At 37.9% G+C, this 20,422-nt stretch overlaps 1 protein-coding gene across 1 annotated transcript; it reads right to left on the reverse strand.

Annotated features, from left to right (window-relative positions):
- Positions 1-17,335, reverse strand: ccni (cyclin I). Its single transcript, XM_051677307.1, has 7 exons — positions 17,092-17,335; positions 14,822-14,978; positions 10,641-10,775; positions 9,654-9,728; positions 8,682-8,822; positions 6,273-6,506; positions 1-1,333 (listed from the first exon to the last, which is right to left on the reverse strand). The coding sequence occupies exons 2-7, from the start codon at positions 14,933-14,935 to the stop codon at positions 875-877; spliced, it is 1,158 nt and encodes a 385-aa protein (XP_051533267.1). The 5' UTR covers positions 14,936-14,978; positions 17,092-17,335; the 3' UTR covers positions 1-874.
- Between the last annotated feature and the right edge of the window lie 3,087 nt (positions 17,336-20,422).

Below are 20,422 nucleotides of genomic sequence, written 5' to 3' on the forward strand. Positions count from 1 at the left end.
TTCAGAGTATGTTTTCATTTATTTGAGAATTGGGAGATTTCTCTTCAGCAGCACGGACTATTATCAGCACCTCAGAGCATGAGAGAGCTTTCAGCAGGAAAACAGTGCATAAAGGTTATGATCAGCAAAGGAATGTTGAAGATCTAAAGCTTTTTTTATTTTTTTTTCCTTTCAGAATGTTATTTTTGTATTTTATTCTACACAGCATAACACTTACATCATTACTATGTTTAGAACAAGCAACAAACAGTTAATCTAACCATGTCAGGCCATGTGTGATCTAATGCCATGGTAACATCAATTCATCGTTAATGCTCAGTACAAGGAAGTGACAGGGAAGTTATCACCCTTCAAACGCTCACACACACACAATCACATCACAAGCGATTAGACCAAGACATGAACCAAGAGAGTGTACATTTGTGCAAAACTAATATACATCTTTTTAAATGCCACTCTTTAACCATGGCCTTAAAAACAATATATTCATCAAAACTGCAAACGGCAGTCATGAATTTGGCACTCAAACGTGTTGACATGGAAATTGAAAAAGAGACACCAAAGTTAAAGACGAAGGAGAGGAAAACTGTTGTGAATACACTTAAAAAGAGACAAACAACAATAAGTCAGAAATGTTTCCACAGATGGGGAGCATTCCTATTTTTTTGGCAAAAAAATTTCCTTTAATATATAGATTTTTTTTAATGATTTTTTTAAACCCTTTTATGCTTATGCTCAATGGTTATGAAATAGCATCATGCACAGAATGTTTTTTTGTTGTTGTTGTTGTTGTTAGTATTTTTGGCTCTCTCTTGCTCTGAGGTTGACAGATAAACACGTTTGCTGCGGTTGTGACTGTTTAGGTGTTCTTGCTCTAGGTTTCCCTGACAGGTTGGAGAGGTGGGCAGGGGGAGGAGCCAGCATTGTGCTGTATCACAAGTGGTCTGCAGCTCAAACCCTGCCCTCCTCCAACCATTTCACCACTGCATGGAAGCATCCCCTCTTGGGGACTCTCTTCGTTGTACAGACGCTTGATCCCATCGAAATACTCATCCACCTCCATGTGTTCCACCTTCCGCTTGGTCGAGGACTTGCAGTGAAGCCGAAGCTTGGTGCATGAGTGGGTGTGGTCTGTGTTGGGGTCAGAGGGTTGGTGAGGGTCACAGCCCGTTGCAGTCGGAAAGGGGGAGTCTTGACAGGAGGACAGGGCTCCCCCGTTGCGAGGCAGCAGGGAATGACAGATGTACACAGTGTTAGGAGGCAGGGAAGCCGTGTGTGTGGACAGGCAACGTGCAACCAGCTCTCGACAGCCAATCAGCTGAGAACTATTGATCTGAAAGAGAAAAAAGTAAAAAATATAATATATATATATATATATATATATATATATATATTAGTTTTAATTAGGACTGTCAGTCAATTAAAATTTGTATTCACGATTAATAAAAAAAAATATATATTGCTATTAAATCACAGATTTTGAAAATGCTGAAATTTGACACTACACATACTTATTTTCCTGTCAAAATGCATGTATTTCCATCTTAGGAAATAAAACAATATGTAACAATATAGTGATTTTGTCACTAGATTTAGTGACTTTTGACCCCCTTTATGAGTAAAAAAAAAAAGCCAGCTAGCAACTAGCGACAATTTTAGCGACTTTTGTAGTCTGCTTTAGAGGCATTCTTCCACATCTGGCGACAGAAAAAAACATTAGCTCTATCGTGAATAACGTCTCATTTTTTCTGGTGTTCTAGCACCCTCTCCCTTCGTTTCAAGTAATATGATTGACCTGCATGCCATTAGCAGCTGGATTTACGTGCAAACGTACACTCTCTGTTAGTACGTTTTTACCAGTACCACCAGAACTTGCCATAAATCTAATCTTCATCCATTTTCACTCAGTCAGTACTTCCTACAGAGGTCAATCCCTAAAACTAAAATTACTAAAACTGAAATAAAAATAACTAAATAATGTAAAAAAAATAAGTAATAAAAATGACCAAAAACAAACAAAAAAGAAATATACTAAAACTAAAATTCAACTGAAGATTGAAAATAATCTAAAAATAAAAACAAATGTAAAGAAAATTGTACTATAATAACACTGGCGCGCATTCACAGGTGGTTGGCGCATACACGCTACGACTTCTGAGATACTGTTTGAGATTAGACCCATTAAGATGTCTTTATATTCTTTCAGACTGGAGTGCAGGTATTTCCAGACCTCCTCTCACACACGCTCTTGACACAAGCGCAAAAATTGTTTCCACATTCATCTCCTGATGTTTAGCGGCGATGATAATATCTTCTAGAACTTCATGCCAGCAATGGCTAAAATGTGAGTGTTGCCACCTTGTGGACCCACCAATTAGTGCAAATAATACCAGGCGCATGCGTATTCTGCATGGTTAGAAATATTGGGCTGCGTGTTCAGTGCTCAAGCAGTCTGCTGATGACAAAATTTGCATCATGAGTCATGTCCACGGATGCCAAAGTATACTTTGGGCTTAATATAATAAAAGGCACCAATTATCAAAAAAAAAAAAAAAATTTAAATTTATTGATATTAATACTAATAAACTACTTCAAGTAATAATTACTTTCATTAGCTCAAGCAACATATGCATTAATGCTGCATTATTGGGTGTTTCTTTAACAGAGGTTGATTTGTATAAAAAAATAAATACAAAAATATTTCAACATGTTTCATTTGGTTATATGGACAAAATAAAAAAATACCTTCTTTCTTTTGTCTTCATAATAGCATTTGTCTTACGCACCTACCTATAACTTTTTAGATGTGCATGGTTCATTTGATTTATCGTGTATATGAAGTACATATTAAAACTGACTTGGAAACGTTTTACCAGGCCATCATCTTTTATTTTTAGAACTTCTCAAATGCCTTTTATATACAGATTTAAGTGTTTAAGACTTGTCCCAGACCCAAACTTTGAATATTAAATTATAAAAATACAAATTATTACGTTTAAAAAGTGTGATGAGGAGGAGGGGGGCGTGGCCAGGCCGTGACTCAGCGGGAGAGCGAGGTAAAGGGGAGCCGGAGGCGCCAGTTCGAGAGAGAGAGAGAGAGATGCACACGGCAGCACTGCATGTGTGTTCGTCTTATGTTTTATGTTGTTTTAAGTTCATTTATACCATTAAACTTTACTTTGACTGTTCAGCCGGTTCCCACCTCCTCATTGCCCATACTTACTGTTACAAAATGAAATACGAGACAAGTGATTGAAGAAAATAAAGAAAATTCAAGGTAAATATCACTTGTGAGCAGACTATTTTTATTTTATGTCAAACCTGTAATCTTTTCAAATTATGCAAAAGGTGTGAAAATATTTTTTAATTGTATTTAGTATATTTACAACTTTCAAAAATAAAAAAAATCTCCTGTGATGCAAGTAAATACATTGTTGGATATTATTAATAAAATTAAATAACTGAGACTTTCTAGGTACCACAGTGCTAAAAATGCCTGAAGTTGAAGAAACACCCTAATATGAATAAGAATGTATGGTAACAACTGTGCATTTAACTTCATTTTACAATGGCACTGAAAGCATATCAGATCTGGGGGGGGGGGGGGTTATAACCGTTGAAATGCTCTGTATGAAATTGTATATTGTGAAATTTTTCTACATAACAGTGAACAAACCATACAATTTGAAATCCACACAGAGTAATCACAGATACACAGCTAAACTTGTTAGTTTGAACATAAATATCAAAAGAGACATGAGCTGATCTAAATTAGCTGATTAACATCTGCTTCATGATCAAATATTCAGCTTTAATATTAGCTACTAAACTTGTACGTTTAAAGGTGCATTCTGTAACAGTAGAATCCCAGTATTTACTCCGAGTTTAAATTAAGGCATTTATTTTAGTTCCGCGTTGAGCACAGTGGTGACATAGATAACAGACTTTGCTTTGGAGAAGTGAATGACCCTGTTATCTGCCACCTTTTTTGGGTTTACGATAAGGGTTAAAGAGCCTACAGAAAACGGAGCATGTGAGACGAATTTTATACACCAGTGAAGCTGACTTGACTGTTTCCATTCATGTGAACGTCATCTATGAAAAGAGCCTTTGTAAGAGAGGAATAATTAGACCAATGGATCATTGCAAAACGTGACTGCCGCTGATGTTGAGACCTTTAAGTCTTAATCTGGAGGTCAGACGTACAAAATCAGGTGAAGGGTGACCGTAGACCATTGTGAAATTTCTGATCACTTAATGTATTTGTTAAATGGAAATGTTCGCAACCAGTCTCCTGACATCAGTGGAAATGATCACTCTGTACAAGTCATTCAGATCAACCCCCAAATTGTATTTTTTTTTCCCCCTCCCCTTTTCTTCCCAATTTGGAATGCCCAATTCCCAATGCGCTCTACGTCCTCGTGGTGGCCTAGTGACTCGCCTCAATCCAGGTGGCAGAGGACTAATCTCAGTTGCCTCCACGCACACTGTCAATCCGCACATCTTATCACATGGCTTGTTAAGCGCGTTACCGTGGAGACGTAGTACATGTGGAGGCATCCACACTCAACTCACCACGCGCCCCATTGAGAGCGAGAACCACTAATCGTGACCACGAAGAGGTTACCCCATGTAACTCTACCCTCCCTAGCAACCGGGCCAATTTGGTTGCTTAGGAGACCTGGCTGGAGTCACTCAGCACACCCTGGATTCGAACTCATGACTCCAGGGGTGGTAGTCAGTGTCTTTACTCACTGAGCTACCCAGGCCCCCTACGAAATTGTATTTTTTATTTACTTACACAAACATAAAAGCTACAAATGTGCAATAACCATTGAATCTTTTAAAAGGAAGTGATCATTTAAAACAGCCCTCTATACATGTACATCCCCAGATACGTTACGCACATACAAATGAAATGTAAAACCCAAGTGAGAAACAAACAGCTGCTAGTTTCAGTGCTGTAAATTTCTTTCCATCTGTAGTGCAGATGGTTTTTTGGGGCCTCACTGGTTCTTGCAACATGATATTATGACGTTTGGTCACGGGATGCGATGAGAACCAACGAGCAGGGTTTCTGCAGATTCAAAGGAATTAAATTTAAGACTTTAAGGCCAAATGAAAGACCACTTTTGCAATAAAAAACAAACACAAGTAATAATTCATTAGCAGGTAAAAACAAAACCATTGAGGCTACTTGGATGTCTCTGGACATGCTTTTTATATTTGTTTGTGCATATGTTTTCTTTTTTTAAAAGTTAATACAACATTAAAACTCTAAATGAATTCATCAAGAATGCACGTAGCCTGAAGTATGTAGTCTATATTGTGACTATTCTCTTCAGTCACCTGGTTTCCAGCAAGACGTGATGCAAAAGACCAATGCTTCTAATCTAACACAACAGTCAGCGGGCTTTCTGCCACCACACTGCACATGCGCTGACATTTTTGTAAACAAGAGGATTGGTCTATTGACCTTATTCACAGTAGCGCCATGTTTGATCTTTAATGGGAATGGAAACGAGGCTGTGAGGGATAGACTTACCATCTCTTCAATGGCATGCATGGTATAAAGCTGTAAAAAGCTCCTAGATGCCATCTGATTTTCCACAACTCATGTTGTCGGGAGTTTTTTTGTCTACCGAGTGCCCTTGAAAAGATATTTTTCCAATGTTTTGTCAGCAGAACCACACGCCCCACAGACAGCAAGAACCACATTATAGCGACCACGAGGAGGTTAACCCATGTGACTCTACCCTCCCTTGCTTAGGACACCTGGCTGGAGTCACCCAGCACAGCCTGGATTCGAACTCGCGACTCCAGGGGTGGTAGTCAATGTCTTTACTCGCTGAGCTACCCAGGCCCCGAGGTTTGATGTTACTGACGTATTTGCTTCCAGCGCTTTATTAATGATTTGATTTTAAGAATGAACAACTTAACTTCATTCTACTTAACATAGTGTTTGAATAGCTTCAGAAGACTTGTAATATAGTGCATGAATCGTATCGGCTACTTTTATTGTGGTTTTTTGTCCTTTGAGCTTGACAGACCAGAGTCACTGTTCACTTTCATTATATGGCAGGGAAGAAGGAAAGACATATGGGGTTGGAGCAACATCAGGGTGAGTAAATAGTGACAGAATTTTCATTATTGGGTGAACTATTCCTTTAATGACTGATGCCTATAGCCTCATAATGGTTGATTATTAGGCCTGGCCAATAAAAATCATCATATAACCATATTCATCTGTTTGAGATCTGTTGAGTTTTTACCTGTGCTTTGTGCAGCAGGTCGACAGTGAGAGTGAACCAATCAGGACAGAGTTTCTCCAGTTCCAGCGTGATGAGTGTGAGGGAGAGCATCGAGCCGCGCACCTGCAGCACTGCAGTATGGGCCAGACAGTGGAAGAGCTGCTGGGTGAGCAGAGCCGCGTGCTGTGATGGGTTCAGACCCAACAACACCGCGTTAAGACGCCCAGACTTACAGCTCAGAACCGTCGCATGGAACTAAAGTGAGAAAGCGACAAACATATCATTATTATTTATATAATTATGATTATATACAATGACAGGTAAAGTATATAATTATACTTCAATATATTAACTCTAGTGTGTAGACGCTCTTAGGGATGCATCGATATAGAAATTTTGACATACTCTTTGGACCGATAATTATTTTTGTCATGGCTGAAAACAGATATGGTTGTTGATATTAAAAATCTACACTCTTTTGCTTGTTTTTAAACAAACAAACAAAAAAAGTAAAATTAGGTGTCTAAACATTTTAACCCTTTAAGCTCTGATGTTTTTAAAGATTTCCCGTTTCAGTGGCATACCTAAAATTAAAGGCTTAGAACTAAAAAAAAACAAAAAAAAAACAAGGAGGGTCAAGTGTTTGGTATCACTGTAAAGAAAATCTATATCATTAAAAAATGTGAAAAGTTATGATAAATTCTGAGACCCTCAGCCTAAGAAACTGCTGAGAAAAAAACAAAAAAACAATTTTACTTTTTTCCTTATTTTTCTGATTTAACATTATATATCTCTGGGTGTGAACAAGTAGTTCCGAAAAACTGCTTTTGTTTTGTTTTCAATCATGTCAATTGTGACCAAGTAAAATTTTGTGTTGATATGATATGTACAAAAACGTCTCCATGTGTCCATAATCCTCTCTAAACAAATAAACATAATAACTGTACATAAAAACTAATTACACAGGCAAACACAACAATGTCTAAAGGTTTGCATAGCATGCAGAGGTGATTTTAGTATTGAGATTTCACAGAATGTGTGCCATTTGACTCATTTAGTCTGCATTATTTAGTTTCATTTCCTGGGCACCATTTCCTGGTGGCCACATGTAACAGTCACAAAGCACATGACTTTCTGCCCAAATATGGATGATTTTTTACACCAATCTGAGCCTAATCCGATTGATTTAGGGTTCCATTGACGCTACATAATTTCAAATGATGTCATCTGATCCAGGAAAGCTAAAGTGTTTTCAGCCATATTGCAAGATGCCACATAGCAAAATATGCTGGCTACCACCCCTGAAGTTCGCTAGTTTGAATCCCAGGGTGTGCTGAGTGACTCTAGCCAGGTCTCCTAAGCAACCAAATTGGCCCGGTTGCTAGGGAGGGTAGAATCACATGGGGTAACCTCCTTGTGGCCCCTATGTGGTTCGTTCTCAGTGGGGCGTGTGGTGAGTTGAGCATGGTTGCCACGGTGCATGGTGTGAAGCCTCCACACGCGCTACGTCTCCGTGGCAACGCGCTCAACAAGCCACGTGATAAGATGCGCATGTTGATGGTCCCAGATCCACCCGGACTGAGGTGGATCACTACGCGACCACGGGGACTTAAAAAGCACATTGGGAATTGGGCATTCCAAACTGGGAGAAAAAGAAAAAAAAAAAAAAGATGCCACATAGCCAGATGATGTGTGCACATTGTGCTTTGTGTCAATTATCTAATGATCTATGTATCCGATTACCTTGTGTGTGGGCACGTTTGAAAGATAATTACCTCCTCCAAGTAATGGTATGTGATACTTTATGTTCTGTTTATTTTTTGTGAAGCTATAAGCAATTTAGCAACACCTGTTCGCATGAAACAAATGTCAAAAACATATATTTAGCTATTACTCGCTATATTTTTGTCTCCGAGTAAAGCAAATAGGCCGGTTGTATTCTACTCTTTGAGAGCTTTCCAACAACATATGACACATGGCTATTTGATGAGTTTGCTGTTTTTAAAGATTACAATAATATGTGCAGTGCAAAATTTTTCATAAATTATCAAAACAGAACAATTCAGATTTGTCTGCAAATTTCAAAACACTTTTTCAGTTTTGGTCATAATGACTACATGCATTGTAGAGCGTCTAAGCTTTCAAACAATACCTATTTTGTGTTGGTCAAGACTGTAGTTATTAATACTTTGACAAAAAATTAGCATGGGCCTCCAGCTGATTTCCTTTATAAACTAACACAAAAAAATATATATATAATTATATTAATATGGTCTGATATTATGTGCTTCCAATATTATCAGTATCAGTCTGATTATGCTAATTATCCCCAATCCAGTCAATAACATATAGTACATTCCTAGTTGACATGCATGTAGAGCTGCAGTTTGGAGGCATTGTGCAAGTCCCTGTGACTGTATGTGTACTCACGATGTAAAGAAAATCCAGTGCAGTGGTGAAATGCAGGTCCCAGTTCAGCTTATCCAGAACAATCCTCTCCATTCGCAAGATCTCTGATGGAGAACAGCCACATCTGCTGCTGGAGGCCAGCTCTCTCAGAGACGGGATCCGCTACACAAACACACAGCAGAAGGTTAAACATACAGACATGTACAAAGCAACACCTTAAAAACATACAGAACTAAAACAACCAGGGTTTCCCATTAACTTCCATGACTTTTCCAGTCATGTGATTACTGGATTTTAAAATAGACAAAAAAGCGATATGAACGCAGCTCATGTGAGGATTGATCAAAAAGCATTATCTAGATAATGAAATATTTCAGAGCAGAGCATAACTAGAAACATTCACTATAGAACTTCCCATTACTTTTTATTTTCCAATACTTCCATTAGATTTTATTAATTTCCATAACTTTCTAAGACTGTAAATTACAATTTACAAATTCCAGATTCCTTTCTATGTTTTCCATTACTGTTGGATCCTCATAAAACACACACTATTTGAAAATACACATTCACTTTCTTTCTAATAGTAAAATAATAGTAAAACTCTTTACTAAATTACTGTAATAGCTTCCTAAGCTAAAGCCACATCAAATGAGCACTTCTGAACTGGCAGAAAAAACTTTTAAAGGACTGCCAAAAAATAACCAGGTTATCAAATTAACTACAGTTTGTACAACAAGAGTGAGCCTAATTTTAGACTTGTATGGTTTTAAGGTATCTGCTTCCTTTGTGATGTCACTCAGTCAAGTTCTAAATGTGGGTCAATTTTCCCCATAGCAGAATTTTACTTTTGTTTTATAAATGGATAGTGTAACATTACATAAAGCCACTGAGACCCGTGATGACATGCTACCATGAATCAGCTCAGCCGTTTCTTATAATAACAGATGTACATGTTTGAATGGTAGATCAGCATATTAATATTACATTCACCTCATCTTCCTCACTGGTCTTAACAGCCAGGAAGAAACAAGAGATGGCGATGCAGCGCAGGTACTTTGGACGGGCCTGAGAGAGAAAGAGACAGAAAGACATGGATCAATAACAGGTAAAACAGGCACTGCAATACAATATAGGTCTGTTTACACTTGGGGTCACTTCATGAATGTTGATCGAACAGATTTCTGCACTTAAAATCAAAACTACAAATTAGAGGTTAATAAAAGGCTAAAATTGCATTAACATTTGACTTCTTATATTTTAATAACTGTACAATTAGTAAAAATGCATAAAGTGTAAATACTCCCTATTTCTTCTGTTGTTTTGCAGCTTACTGTACAATGCACACACTGAGTTTGGCATAATAAAGGTCAAATGATTCTCACAGGCATACACACTTTCCTGTATTAATTTCCTGTTCGTTTGGATGCCAAAGCACAAAGACTCTGATCTACAGTGACTACCAAATAGTAACGTACTACTTGTAAACATACAGATCCAAGTACAGTCGCAATAACGCCATTTTAGTGTCTCGGTTCTAAAAATACATCACAGTGCCGTTTCAGTTTCTCTAGAGGAAAATTCTCAAATTGTCGTCCTGCAGTCCTTGAACAGTCAAGAGAATGTTCTCAAAGAAGCTCTAAAAGAATATGGCATACTGAGGGTAAAAAAAAGTTTTAGATAATAGATAATATATTAGCTGAACAGTTACCTAACTTTTATCTAGAGCTTATCACATGACAACAGTACTGTCTCTGTCAAAGTTTAATATATGAGCCAAACAATGTGAATTGCTCACAACTTTAACATTTTTAAAAACAAAAATGTATTAAGTTAATCATGCCAAAATATACTCTACATAAGCCTGATACACCCATGTGTACACACAAGCATCTGTTTAATGGAAAATGCCCAAGACGACACTGTAAAACCACAATCACTGATTGGAACAGAAGACCTGTCAGACGTTTTAAACATTACCTTAATGGTGGAGAGAAAGCAGTCCAGGATGTTGATGGCCAGGCAGAGGGTCTCTGGATAGAGTTTGAGCTGGGAATGCACATCCCTCAACCACCGGACGGCCTCATCACGCTTTTCAGGGGAAATATCTGTATCCTGAAGAATAAAAACACATTACAGTAAATTACATAATCTTTACACAGACATAGTGTCACATATATGGGTGTTTCTTCAACTTTGGGAAATTTTAATGTCCCAGGGGTTGCTTTTTATTACAGCAAATAGAATTCAACGTTTTACTTTTTTCTTGTCCCAGACCTAGACTTTCAATATTAGAGGAATATTCCAGGTTCAATTCACGTTAAGCTCAATTGACAGCATTTGTTGCATAATGTGGATTACCACAAACATTAAATTGACTCGTCTCTCCTTTTCATTAAAAAAAAAAAAAGCCAAAATCGAGGTTACCGTGGGGCACTTACAATGGACGTGAATGGGGCCAATTTTTGGTCGCTTTTAAAAGGCAGAAATTTGAATATTTAAGTTGTAAAGTTTTTTTAAATCGTAATTTTTACATTCGTTTTAGGGTTTACGATGTTACGTCATAAAAAACAATGTTGTAATATTGGACATAACACAGAAAAGGTTAGCAAGGGATTTTATTACACTAAAATAATGTTAAAGTGGGGGGCCTGGTTAGCTCAGTGTGTATTGACGCTGACTACCACCCCTGGAGTCGCGAGTTCGAATCCAGGGCGTGCTGAGTGACTCCAACCAGGTCTCCAAAGCAACCAAATTGAACCGGTTGGTCTCTGTCCGCTTGTCTGGTGTGCACCAGCACCATTTCATTCAAATGAACCGCACTAACAAAGCAATCGCACCAGAGTTCGTTTTAATCTAACCAAACCTGCCACGTGTGAACACACCCTTACAATCCCGTTAATTTTAATGCTAAAAAGAGTTACTCAAAGTATACTTCCTTGGGGCACTCCTGATTCTTGTGCATGCAATTCAGATAGCACGTTTCTTACTAGAACACGAAAAACTCTATTAGATAAAAAATTGGAAATAAAAATGGGTAGACATCCCCTGAAACCCATATAGTACAAGTCTTTTAGAATGCCATAACTCCACGTAATATAAGCTTTTTCTAAATCAAAAAATACTGCTATTACATGTTCTTTTTTAATAAAACCATCTCGTACAAAAGACTCTAATCTATAATATTTTTCCTTCGTCTAAATCCACACTGATATTTACTGATCTTCTTCCAAAATCCACACGAGCCGATCACTGATCATTCGTTCCATGGTTTTGCATAGGCCCCACTGAAATAAACAATACTTTTCTGTGAATTATATAATAATAACATATACAAATACGTAATTGAGCTGAGAAATTAGGTGAATATTTTACCTAAATCTAATATTACATTGGCCAGTCTTTTAGGTGTTTCCACGATATGGCTCTCCTTGTTGATTTACTTTCTTATTCTTTCGTAGCATGGGGAAAAAAAGTACATCCAAATCGAAAGGCGTGCAGCAGGTGAAGCAGATCTTAACGGTAGTTCAAGTAGTTTAAAATATATAAGCAGCATTGTGAAAATTCAATATTAAAAAATAAATAAAATAAAAATCACAGACATTCGCATTTCCAAAAAACAATAGGTAATTTGCTCTGAAATTTTTAGAGGTTGTGTGAACAAAACACAAGCTTGTCAAATTCAGATGGGATTAAAATCACAAATGTGTCTGCAAAACACAAATTTCCCTTACCTCCTCAGGGAAAACTAGTCCCGTCCGAATAGGGTTTTAATGTACTTGATTCAACAAAAGTGTCAGTGAAAAGTAGTCTTGAGCTCAAATATAAAACAGGTGGTGTTTGAAGAAAACAAAGTAAATATCACTTGTGAGAAGAATGTTTATTGGGTATAATTTTCAATCAAGACGTTATTTTGCCAAATTATGCAAAAAGTGTATAAACATATTTTTTATTGTGTGTACTTAGGATACATAAAATGTTAGCTTTGAAATTAGCCTCACCAAGACAAAGGAGTGAAGACATTATTTAAAAAATGTTAAAATGTCTACTCTGATGGACATCGTTAGTAGACAAACTAATAAGAGTGAAAAATGTTTTAAGACTAAAAAGTGCTGAAGTTGAAGAAACACCCATGTGTCTGACACATAGCAATATAGTCACAGCAACAGTAAACAAACATCAGTATCTAATGAGATAAAACCTCAAAACAGGCTCATAAAATTGTGACAAACTGCTGAGAAGCCTTTGAAGTCTGGTTTATACTTCTGTCTCGAACCTACGCTGTGGAGTTTGCATTTATAGTCCTGCGTTGGTGTGTCTGTGTCGTTTTGTGAGTAAACAGCCAAGTGCTAGTATACAGCATTTTGGACCATTTGTAAACAACAAATAGAAGCTTGATTTAGACCAAAACAGAGGAAGTTGCAGTAATCCAAGCATGACGTGATAAAAGCATGAATTACTTTTTGGAGGTTTTTCTCAGATAGAAAAGGTTTTACTTTAGAGAGAAGTCGCTGATCTAACCACAGCATTAATTCATCAAACTACAGGCTGCTATCAAACAATTTTAGTTTTAACAATTTAACGATTAGTGGTTCTCACTCTCAATGGGGCGTGTGGTGAGTTGTGCGTGGATCGCGGAGAGTAGCATGAGCCTCCACATGCTGTGAGTCTCCGCGGTGTCATGCACAATGAGCCATGTGATAAGATGCGTGGATTGACTGTCTCAGAAGCAGAGGCAACTGAGACTTGACCTCCGCCACCCGGATTGAGGCGAGTAACTGCACCACCACGAGGACCTACTAAGTAGCGGGAATTGGGCATTACAAATTGGTTGTAAAGGGGATAAAAAAATATAAAAAGTGTCAAAACAGAGTCTCTAGGTTCATCCGACATACCATTTTTTAAACTAGAGCGATTTATCGCAAAACGGCTCGCAGTTAAACACAATGACCACGTAAGTGGACTACAGGTTCATTTTCATTTAAAATATCCTATATTCACTGTGCATTTTCGCATTGAGAATCAATGGATACATCCAAAAGCTGGAAAATGTTACTTTCAGATGCTGTGTATGGAGTTAGAATGAAAAAAATCAGTACATAGATTCAGAATTTATGATGTATAATTTTATTTTAACATGGTTGGCAGTGATTGGATGATGTTGACCATTACTTTGAATCAGAATTATGCTAATTTCTGATGTTTTTCAGTAACATCTCAAAAACATGAATAATCAACACTCCTGGAAACAAACAATTTGATAAAAAAAAAAAAGAATCTGACTTTCTATAGTTTGGTATTATTTAAAATTTCACACCTTAGTCCCGCTGTCCACATATGTGGACATATATATTTTGTATTTATTTTTATGCATGTTTCTTAAGGGCTACTAGTTACAAATCAAAAAGGGGAATGGAAAACGCACACAGCAGTCATGCTCGGGTCTCAGGAGGATAATCAATGATGCTGCACACACTGGAAGTGCCCGTTGCTGTGCATCGCACCGACAGTAAACGGGTGTCCCGTTCCATTTTGCGCTGCATGCTCTGGCGCTACTACTGCCAACAACACAAATAAACAGTTTATAACGTTCGTGTCAACATGTCTAGTGTTGACAGCCTCAAACCGTTTAGTCGCGTAGCATCAAAGGACACGCCCGGTGTAGACAGGGTGTATAGTCAAAACACTGTACACACGATGCAATGATCTTGAAATAATCTTGCAGAAAATGTGGCACTAACTCAGATATCTTTTTATCATCAGGGGGTACGGTTTCTGGCTTTTAAGCCGACCAATCACAGCTGTTGTGGTCTGCATTGATGCGACACGTGGTCACATTTTAGAAGAGGTTCTACACAGAAGTATAAATCGGCCTTAAAACACAAGGTCTTATTTTTCAAAGTCTAGTGAAACAACTCGTCGTCTTGTGTATATTTGTGCAGAACATATTGCATGTTTTTCCAAATCAGACATATACTGCAGCCTATTATGAGAACTAGTGCCTCCAAAGTATTAAACTACTGATAATGATGACACATAACTATCTATATTCAAATTCTATTTGGACCAACACAGAAACCGAAACTACAATCATTTATGTAAACATCGTTTTGTCATACTCACCAATCCAGAAACATCTGCGCTCTCGCTGACAGACTCACCTGGTTGGTAGGTTTCTTTGGCAAGTAAACCTTCCACATTTTGGCTTCCCTAGAAACTGCCTTCTCCAGAAGAGATGACAGCTTCCGGCTCTCCATGGGCTCGGCAAACTTCATCACGAACCCTGGAAAAGCCAACCTCCCCACTGGATACAGCTACCTGAGTACGAAACACATACAACAGCTTATATAATAGATAAAAAGAAATATATAAGGTTTGACAAGTCAGTGTTAAAGGGAAGTATGAGCTGCCTTTGGAACTGTATTTTATTACTCAACTTTGTTTACATTTAAAAAAAATAAAATACTTTTTTTTTCATGGTTATCATTAGTATTTGTCCCAACCTGTTTGTAAAGCACTTTAAGCTACATTCTTACTATACCTACATACCTGTTATTCATTTTTAAATTCTACCCAAACTGTTTAGGGAAAGGTTTCAAGATGATTATGACAATATGATTAATAAGCTCAGTTTCTGAGGACATTTAATGAACACACCTTATTCACCCTTTTATTAACCCATTCATATTATAAATTCAAGACAACAGTATAAAAACACTTACTTGCTGTGAAGAGTGACTTAACACTACTGCATCCATTACATCAGCTGTGTGTTGTGGTAATACAGTGTGTATGTGTGTGTTTGTGCGTGTGTGTGTATGTGCGAGTGTCTTTGTGAGTGTGAGTGTGTGTGTGTTTGCGAGTTTGTGTGATTGTAAGTGTGCGAGTTTGTGAGTGTGCGAGTTTGTGAGTGTGATTGTGAGTGTGTGTGTTTGCGAGTGTTTGTGTGTGATTGTGAGTGCGAGTTTGTGTGTGATTGTGAGTGTTTGTGAGTGATTGTGAGTGTGTGTGTGAGTGTGAATGTGTGTGTGAGTGTGAATGTGTGTGTGAGTGTGTGAGTTTGTTAGTGTTTGCGAGTGTTTGTGTGTGATTGTGAGTGTTTGTGTTTGTGAGTGTTTGTGTGTGATTGTGTGTTTGTGAGTGTGAGTTTGTGTGTGTGTGTGATTGTGAATGTGCGAGTTTGTTAGTGTTTGTGTGTGTTTGTGAGTGCGAGTGTGTGTGATTGTGAGTGATTGTGTGTGTTTGTGAGTGTGCGAGTTTGTGTGTGTGTGATTGTTAGTGTTTGCGAGTGTTTGTGTGTGATTGTGAGTGTGAGTGCGAGTTTGTGTGTGTTTGTGATTGTGTGTGTTTGTGAGTGATTGAGTGTGCGAGTTTGTGTGTGTTTGTGATTGTGTGTGTTTGTGAGTGATTGAGTGTGCGAGTTTGTGTGTGTTTGTGATTGTGTGTGTTTGTGAGTGATTGAGTGTGCGAGTTTGTGTGTGTTTGTGATTGTGTGTGTTTGTGAGTGATTGAGTGTGCGAGTTTGTGTGTGTTTGTGAGTGATTGAGTGTGCGAGTTTGTGTGTGTTTGTGAGTGATTGAGTGTGCGAGTTTGTGTGTGTTTGTGAGTGTTTGTGAGTGTTTGTGAGTGATTGTGAGTGATTGTGAGTGATTGTGAGTTTGTGTGTGATTGTGAGTGCGTGATTGTGAATGTGCGAGTTTGTGAGTGTGTGTGTGTTTGTGAGTATGTGTGTGATTGTGAGTGCGAGTTTGTGAGTGTGTGAGTGCGAGTTTGTATGTGTGTGTGTGATTGTGAATGTGTGTGTTTGTGAGTGATTGTGAGTGTGTGTGTTTGTGAGTGCGAGTTTGTGTGTGTGTGTGATTGTGAATGTGTGTTTGTGAGTGTGCGAGTTTGTGTGAGTGTGAGTTTGTGTGTGTGTGTGCGAGTGCGAGTGTGTGTGTGTGTGAGTGCGAGTGTTTGTGTGTGTTGTGTGTGTGATTGTGAGTGCTTGTGAGTTTGTGTGTGTGATTGTGAGTGTTTGTGAGTGTGTGTGTGTGTGATTGTGAGTGTTTGCGAGTGTTTGTGTGTGTGATTGTGAGTTTGCGAGTTTGTGTGTGTGTGTGTGTTTGTGTGTGATTGTGAGTGCGAGTTTGTGTGTGTGTGAGTATTAGTGTGATTGTGAGTGTGTGTTTGTGAGTGCGAGTTTGTGTGTGTGTGTGTGTGTTGTGTGTGACTGTGAGCGTGAGTTTGTATGTGAATGTGTGATTGTGAGCGTTTGTGTGCCTAGCTACGCAGCACTAGGTCAATATAAATGCGTTTACCAACAGCCAGCTACACCAAAAAAAGCCAGTTTAATATTTGTTATGTACATTTGTATCTATCGTGACGGGTTTAATGCAGCTACATTTTCAAATCGGTCTATTAAAGCTCTTATAAACAGTGTTGTTTTTACCTCCCCTGCAATGCTGTGGGAAACGCAGATCATCCGGTCCATTAAACTGAGGTCAAATAAAGGAGCAGCTCGGATTCCGTCATCTTTTCTAAGCGTCCAACTTCGCCTCCATGTTCGCTGTGAAATTTGGTGGGGGGATTATAAAACTAATGGGGATCCTTCCAAACTGATATTGAAAAGAAAATGAACGGAATATAGACAGGAATGTCTACTTCCGAGGAGGAGGTGAGAAGGGAAGGAGAGTCTTCCGCAAACCTCATCGCCGCACTCAGGCACATTCGCCAATTTTTTATTTTAGCTATTAAAAAAAGAACATGAGAAATACTAAACAGCTAAAAATCATAAATGGAACAACAATTACATTTTGATGTGATTGACAGCTTTGTTTTCAACGGAGATGTGGGAAATTTAACGGCTGTGTCATAAGAGGATTACTTTCTCTGGCGAAGGGATTTTTAAGCGTCGATTGTATTGGGACTACTTTCATGTACAAAACTATTAAAGGAATATTCCAGGTTCAGTACAAGTTAAGCTCAATCGACAGCATTTGTGGCATAATATTCATTACACAAAAATATATTTCGACTGGTCCCTCCTTTTCTTTAAAAAATAAATAAATTAATAAATTAAATAACATAAAAAAATCTGGGTTACAGTGAGGCACTTACAATGGAAGTGAATGGGGGCCAATCCGTAAACGTTAATATACTCACAGTTTAAGAAGTATAACCACAAGACGTAAACAATATACGTGTAAACATGATTTTAGAATGATATCTTCGCTTACCAACCTTTTCTGTGTAGTTATATCCAATTATATAACTCTGTTGCCATGACGACTTAACGCTGTAAACGTTAAAACCCTCAAATGATCGTAGAAATGACGATTTAAACAATTTTACAGCTCAAATAATACATGAGTTTTAATAGAAGAATTAAAGTGAGTGCTTTTATAAAATTATAAGCTTCACATTTCTGCCTTTAGTTTAAACCCTCTTCAAACTGGCCCCACTCCCTTTCATTGTAAGTGCCTCACTGTAACGTAGATTTTAGCTTAGTCTTTTTATTTAAGAAAAGGGGGACGAGTCAATTTTATTTTATTTTATTTTTTGGTAATCAACATTAAAGGTTGTAGTACGTCACTGGCCCAAAAGTTCAGTTGGGGGTGATTGGTGGGGGTGTCGCTGGCCCAAAAGCTGCTGAGCGGGGGGAGGGTTGCCACTTTTGGAGCTGTAAAATAAAGGACACTCTCTCTGAAGTTGTTGGGAGGGGGTGCGTGTCACTTGTGTAGTCCCTTACCCACATTAGGCAACATTTACATATACAATACAATACAATAAAGGACACTCTCTCTGAAGTTGTTGGGGGGCGCTTATCGCCACCCATTTGGCCACCAGGGAAAGTCCTGGTTCTCCCCATGGCCAGTCCGCCCCTGGTTCCGGAAGTATTTTCCCTATTGCTGTCTTCCTTAGACTTTTTATAAAATCCTTCATAAAAGAGTTGTGCGTTATGAACCAGATCAACCAGCTCCAAGGAGTATCACAATCACATCACAAACTATGTTTTGAGACAAAAAAGTATTTGAAAATCGGACATAAAGACAAAGGTACAAGACTGTGTACTCTCCGTCTTTAATGAGGGCACGGACTACAATCCCATGAAGCATTGCGAATGATGTTATTGAATAAAATATGATAGAAATATATAAAACAATTGATTTTAGGTTGTTGATTATAAGTATAGAAACAATATATTTTACGTTTATGGACAAATATATAAGTATTTTAAGGGTGAAAGGAGACCGACTCGATTACATCATTGACACTGCATCATGGGAGCGTATGGTCGCTCCAAGGCACGTTTTCTGTTTGGTGAAGCTTTCTCTGCTGGACCATGGGTAGTTGTTTACCATTAATCCCCCTATCAAACACGATTTTTAAACAGTTAAATTAACGCAGACTGATTCAACGAAAGCATATACCATTGATGGAGAACCTCGTAGCTCACGGTAGGTCTGTCTTTAAAGATTTATAAGTTATCATTGAAAATCAATTAGACTGTGGGATAAATGAATGGGATTTTTACTTCCTGAACCAGACTGTTGCGCCCTATTCAGCTGGTCATGTGATGCTAACATGGCTGCCCCCATGAGTGGACCCTCTCCATGTAGAATAAACTATCTTTTATAAGGTTACTTGTATGACTGAACTCTTCATCTCACATGAGTGGTGATGATTTTATACATGCGTTTCAAAACTTCTATTAATTTCTTTAGCTGTAAAACTTTCTAAACGAGGAAAAAACTTACGTAGTGCACCTTTAAAACACAAATGATGTTGACTGAGCTTAATTTGTATTGAACCCGGAATGTTCCTTTAAATGTCGCATGTATAAAATCATCACCACTCATGTGAGATGAAGAGTTCAGTCATACAAGTAACCTTATAAAAGATAGTTTATTCTACATGGAGAGGGTCCACTCATGGGGGCAGCCATGTTAGCATCACATGACCAGCTGAATAGGGCGCAACAGTCTGGTTCAGGAAGTAAAAATCCCATTTTCTCAAGATGCCACAGAAATACATTAAATGCAACAAATAAAATATATAAGGCATAAAATGCCGTGCCTGGTTATATTATATTTATATATTTACATCTATATATTCGATTTTCACCAGCTTTCCTCAAGGATAGTTGGCTTTAGAATTAAACCGTGTTGAAATATACACTTAATGCCTTGCAATTTAGTCTAATACAATTTTTATTAAATACATTGGAAAGCACTACATCACGTGCATGGTAGAGTTATAACTCGGACCCAAAGGAGTATTCTCTCCTCACATGCATCAATGTTTTAATGTTTAATATAACTATTAAATCTGGATTTAATGCATTTATCGTCTATTGTTGCATTCAGCTAATGTTAATCCCCTCACTGCTCATTTTATAAATATGAATTATGTTGACAAGGGAAAAACAGATACGGAATATTCCCGTGAGGAACTTTACTACATTTCTACACCCTGGCAACTCTGTCAAAACACAACGCAGTAACAGCCAATCAGAATGCAGGAGAAACTAGAGCAAAACCAGCCAATCGTTGACGAATACATGAGACGCTGTAGCCAATGGGAGTCGAAGTTTTTGGGCGGACTATTTGAACGCTGCATCTTCGAGCGATTCTATTGGTCCGTTAGTTTGTCATTTTCTGAGACAGCTAAAGCCTCAAAACTACGTTTCTGCCTCTGAGAACATAAAATGACTGAAACAGATATGGAATATTGATAAAATTATATATAAAAAGGACTCAGTTAAATTTAGAATAAATGTA

This window comes from Myxocyprinus asiaticus, chromosome 38 (assembly GCF_019703515.2).
Source record: "Myxocyprinus asiaticus isolate MX2 ecotype Aquarium Trade chromosome 38, UBuf_Myxa_2, whole genome shotgun sequence".
Lineage (NCBI taxonomy): Eukaryota > Metazoa > Chordata > Actinopteri > Cypriniformes > Catostomidae > Myxocyprinus > Myxocyprinus asiaticus.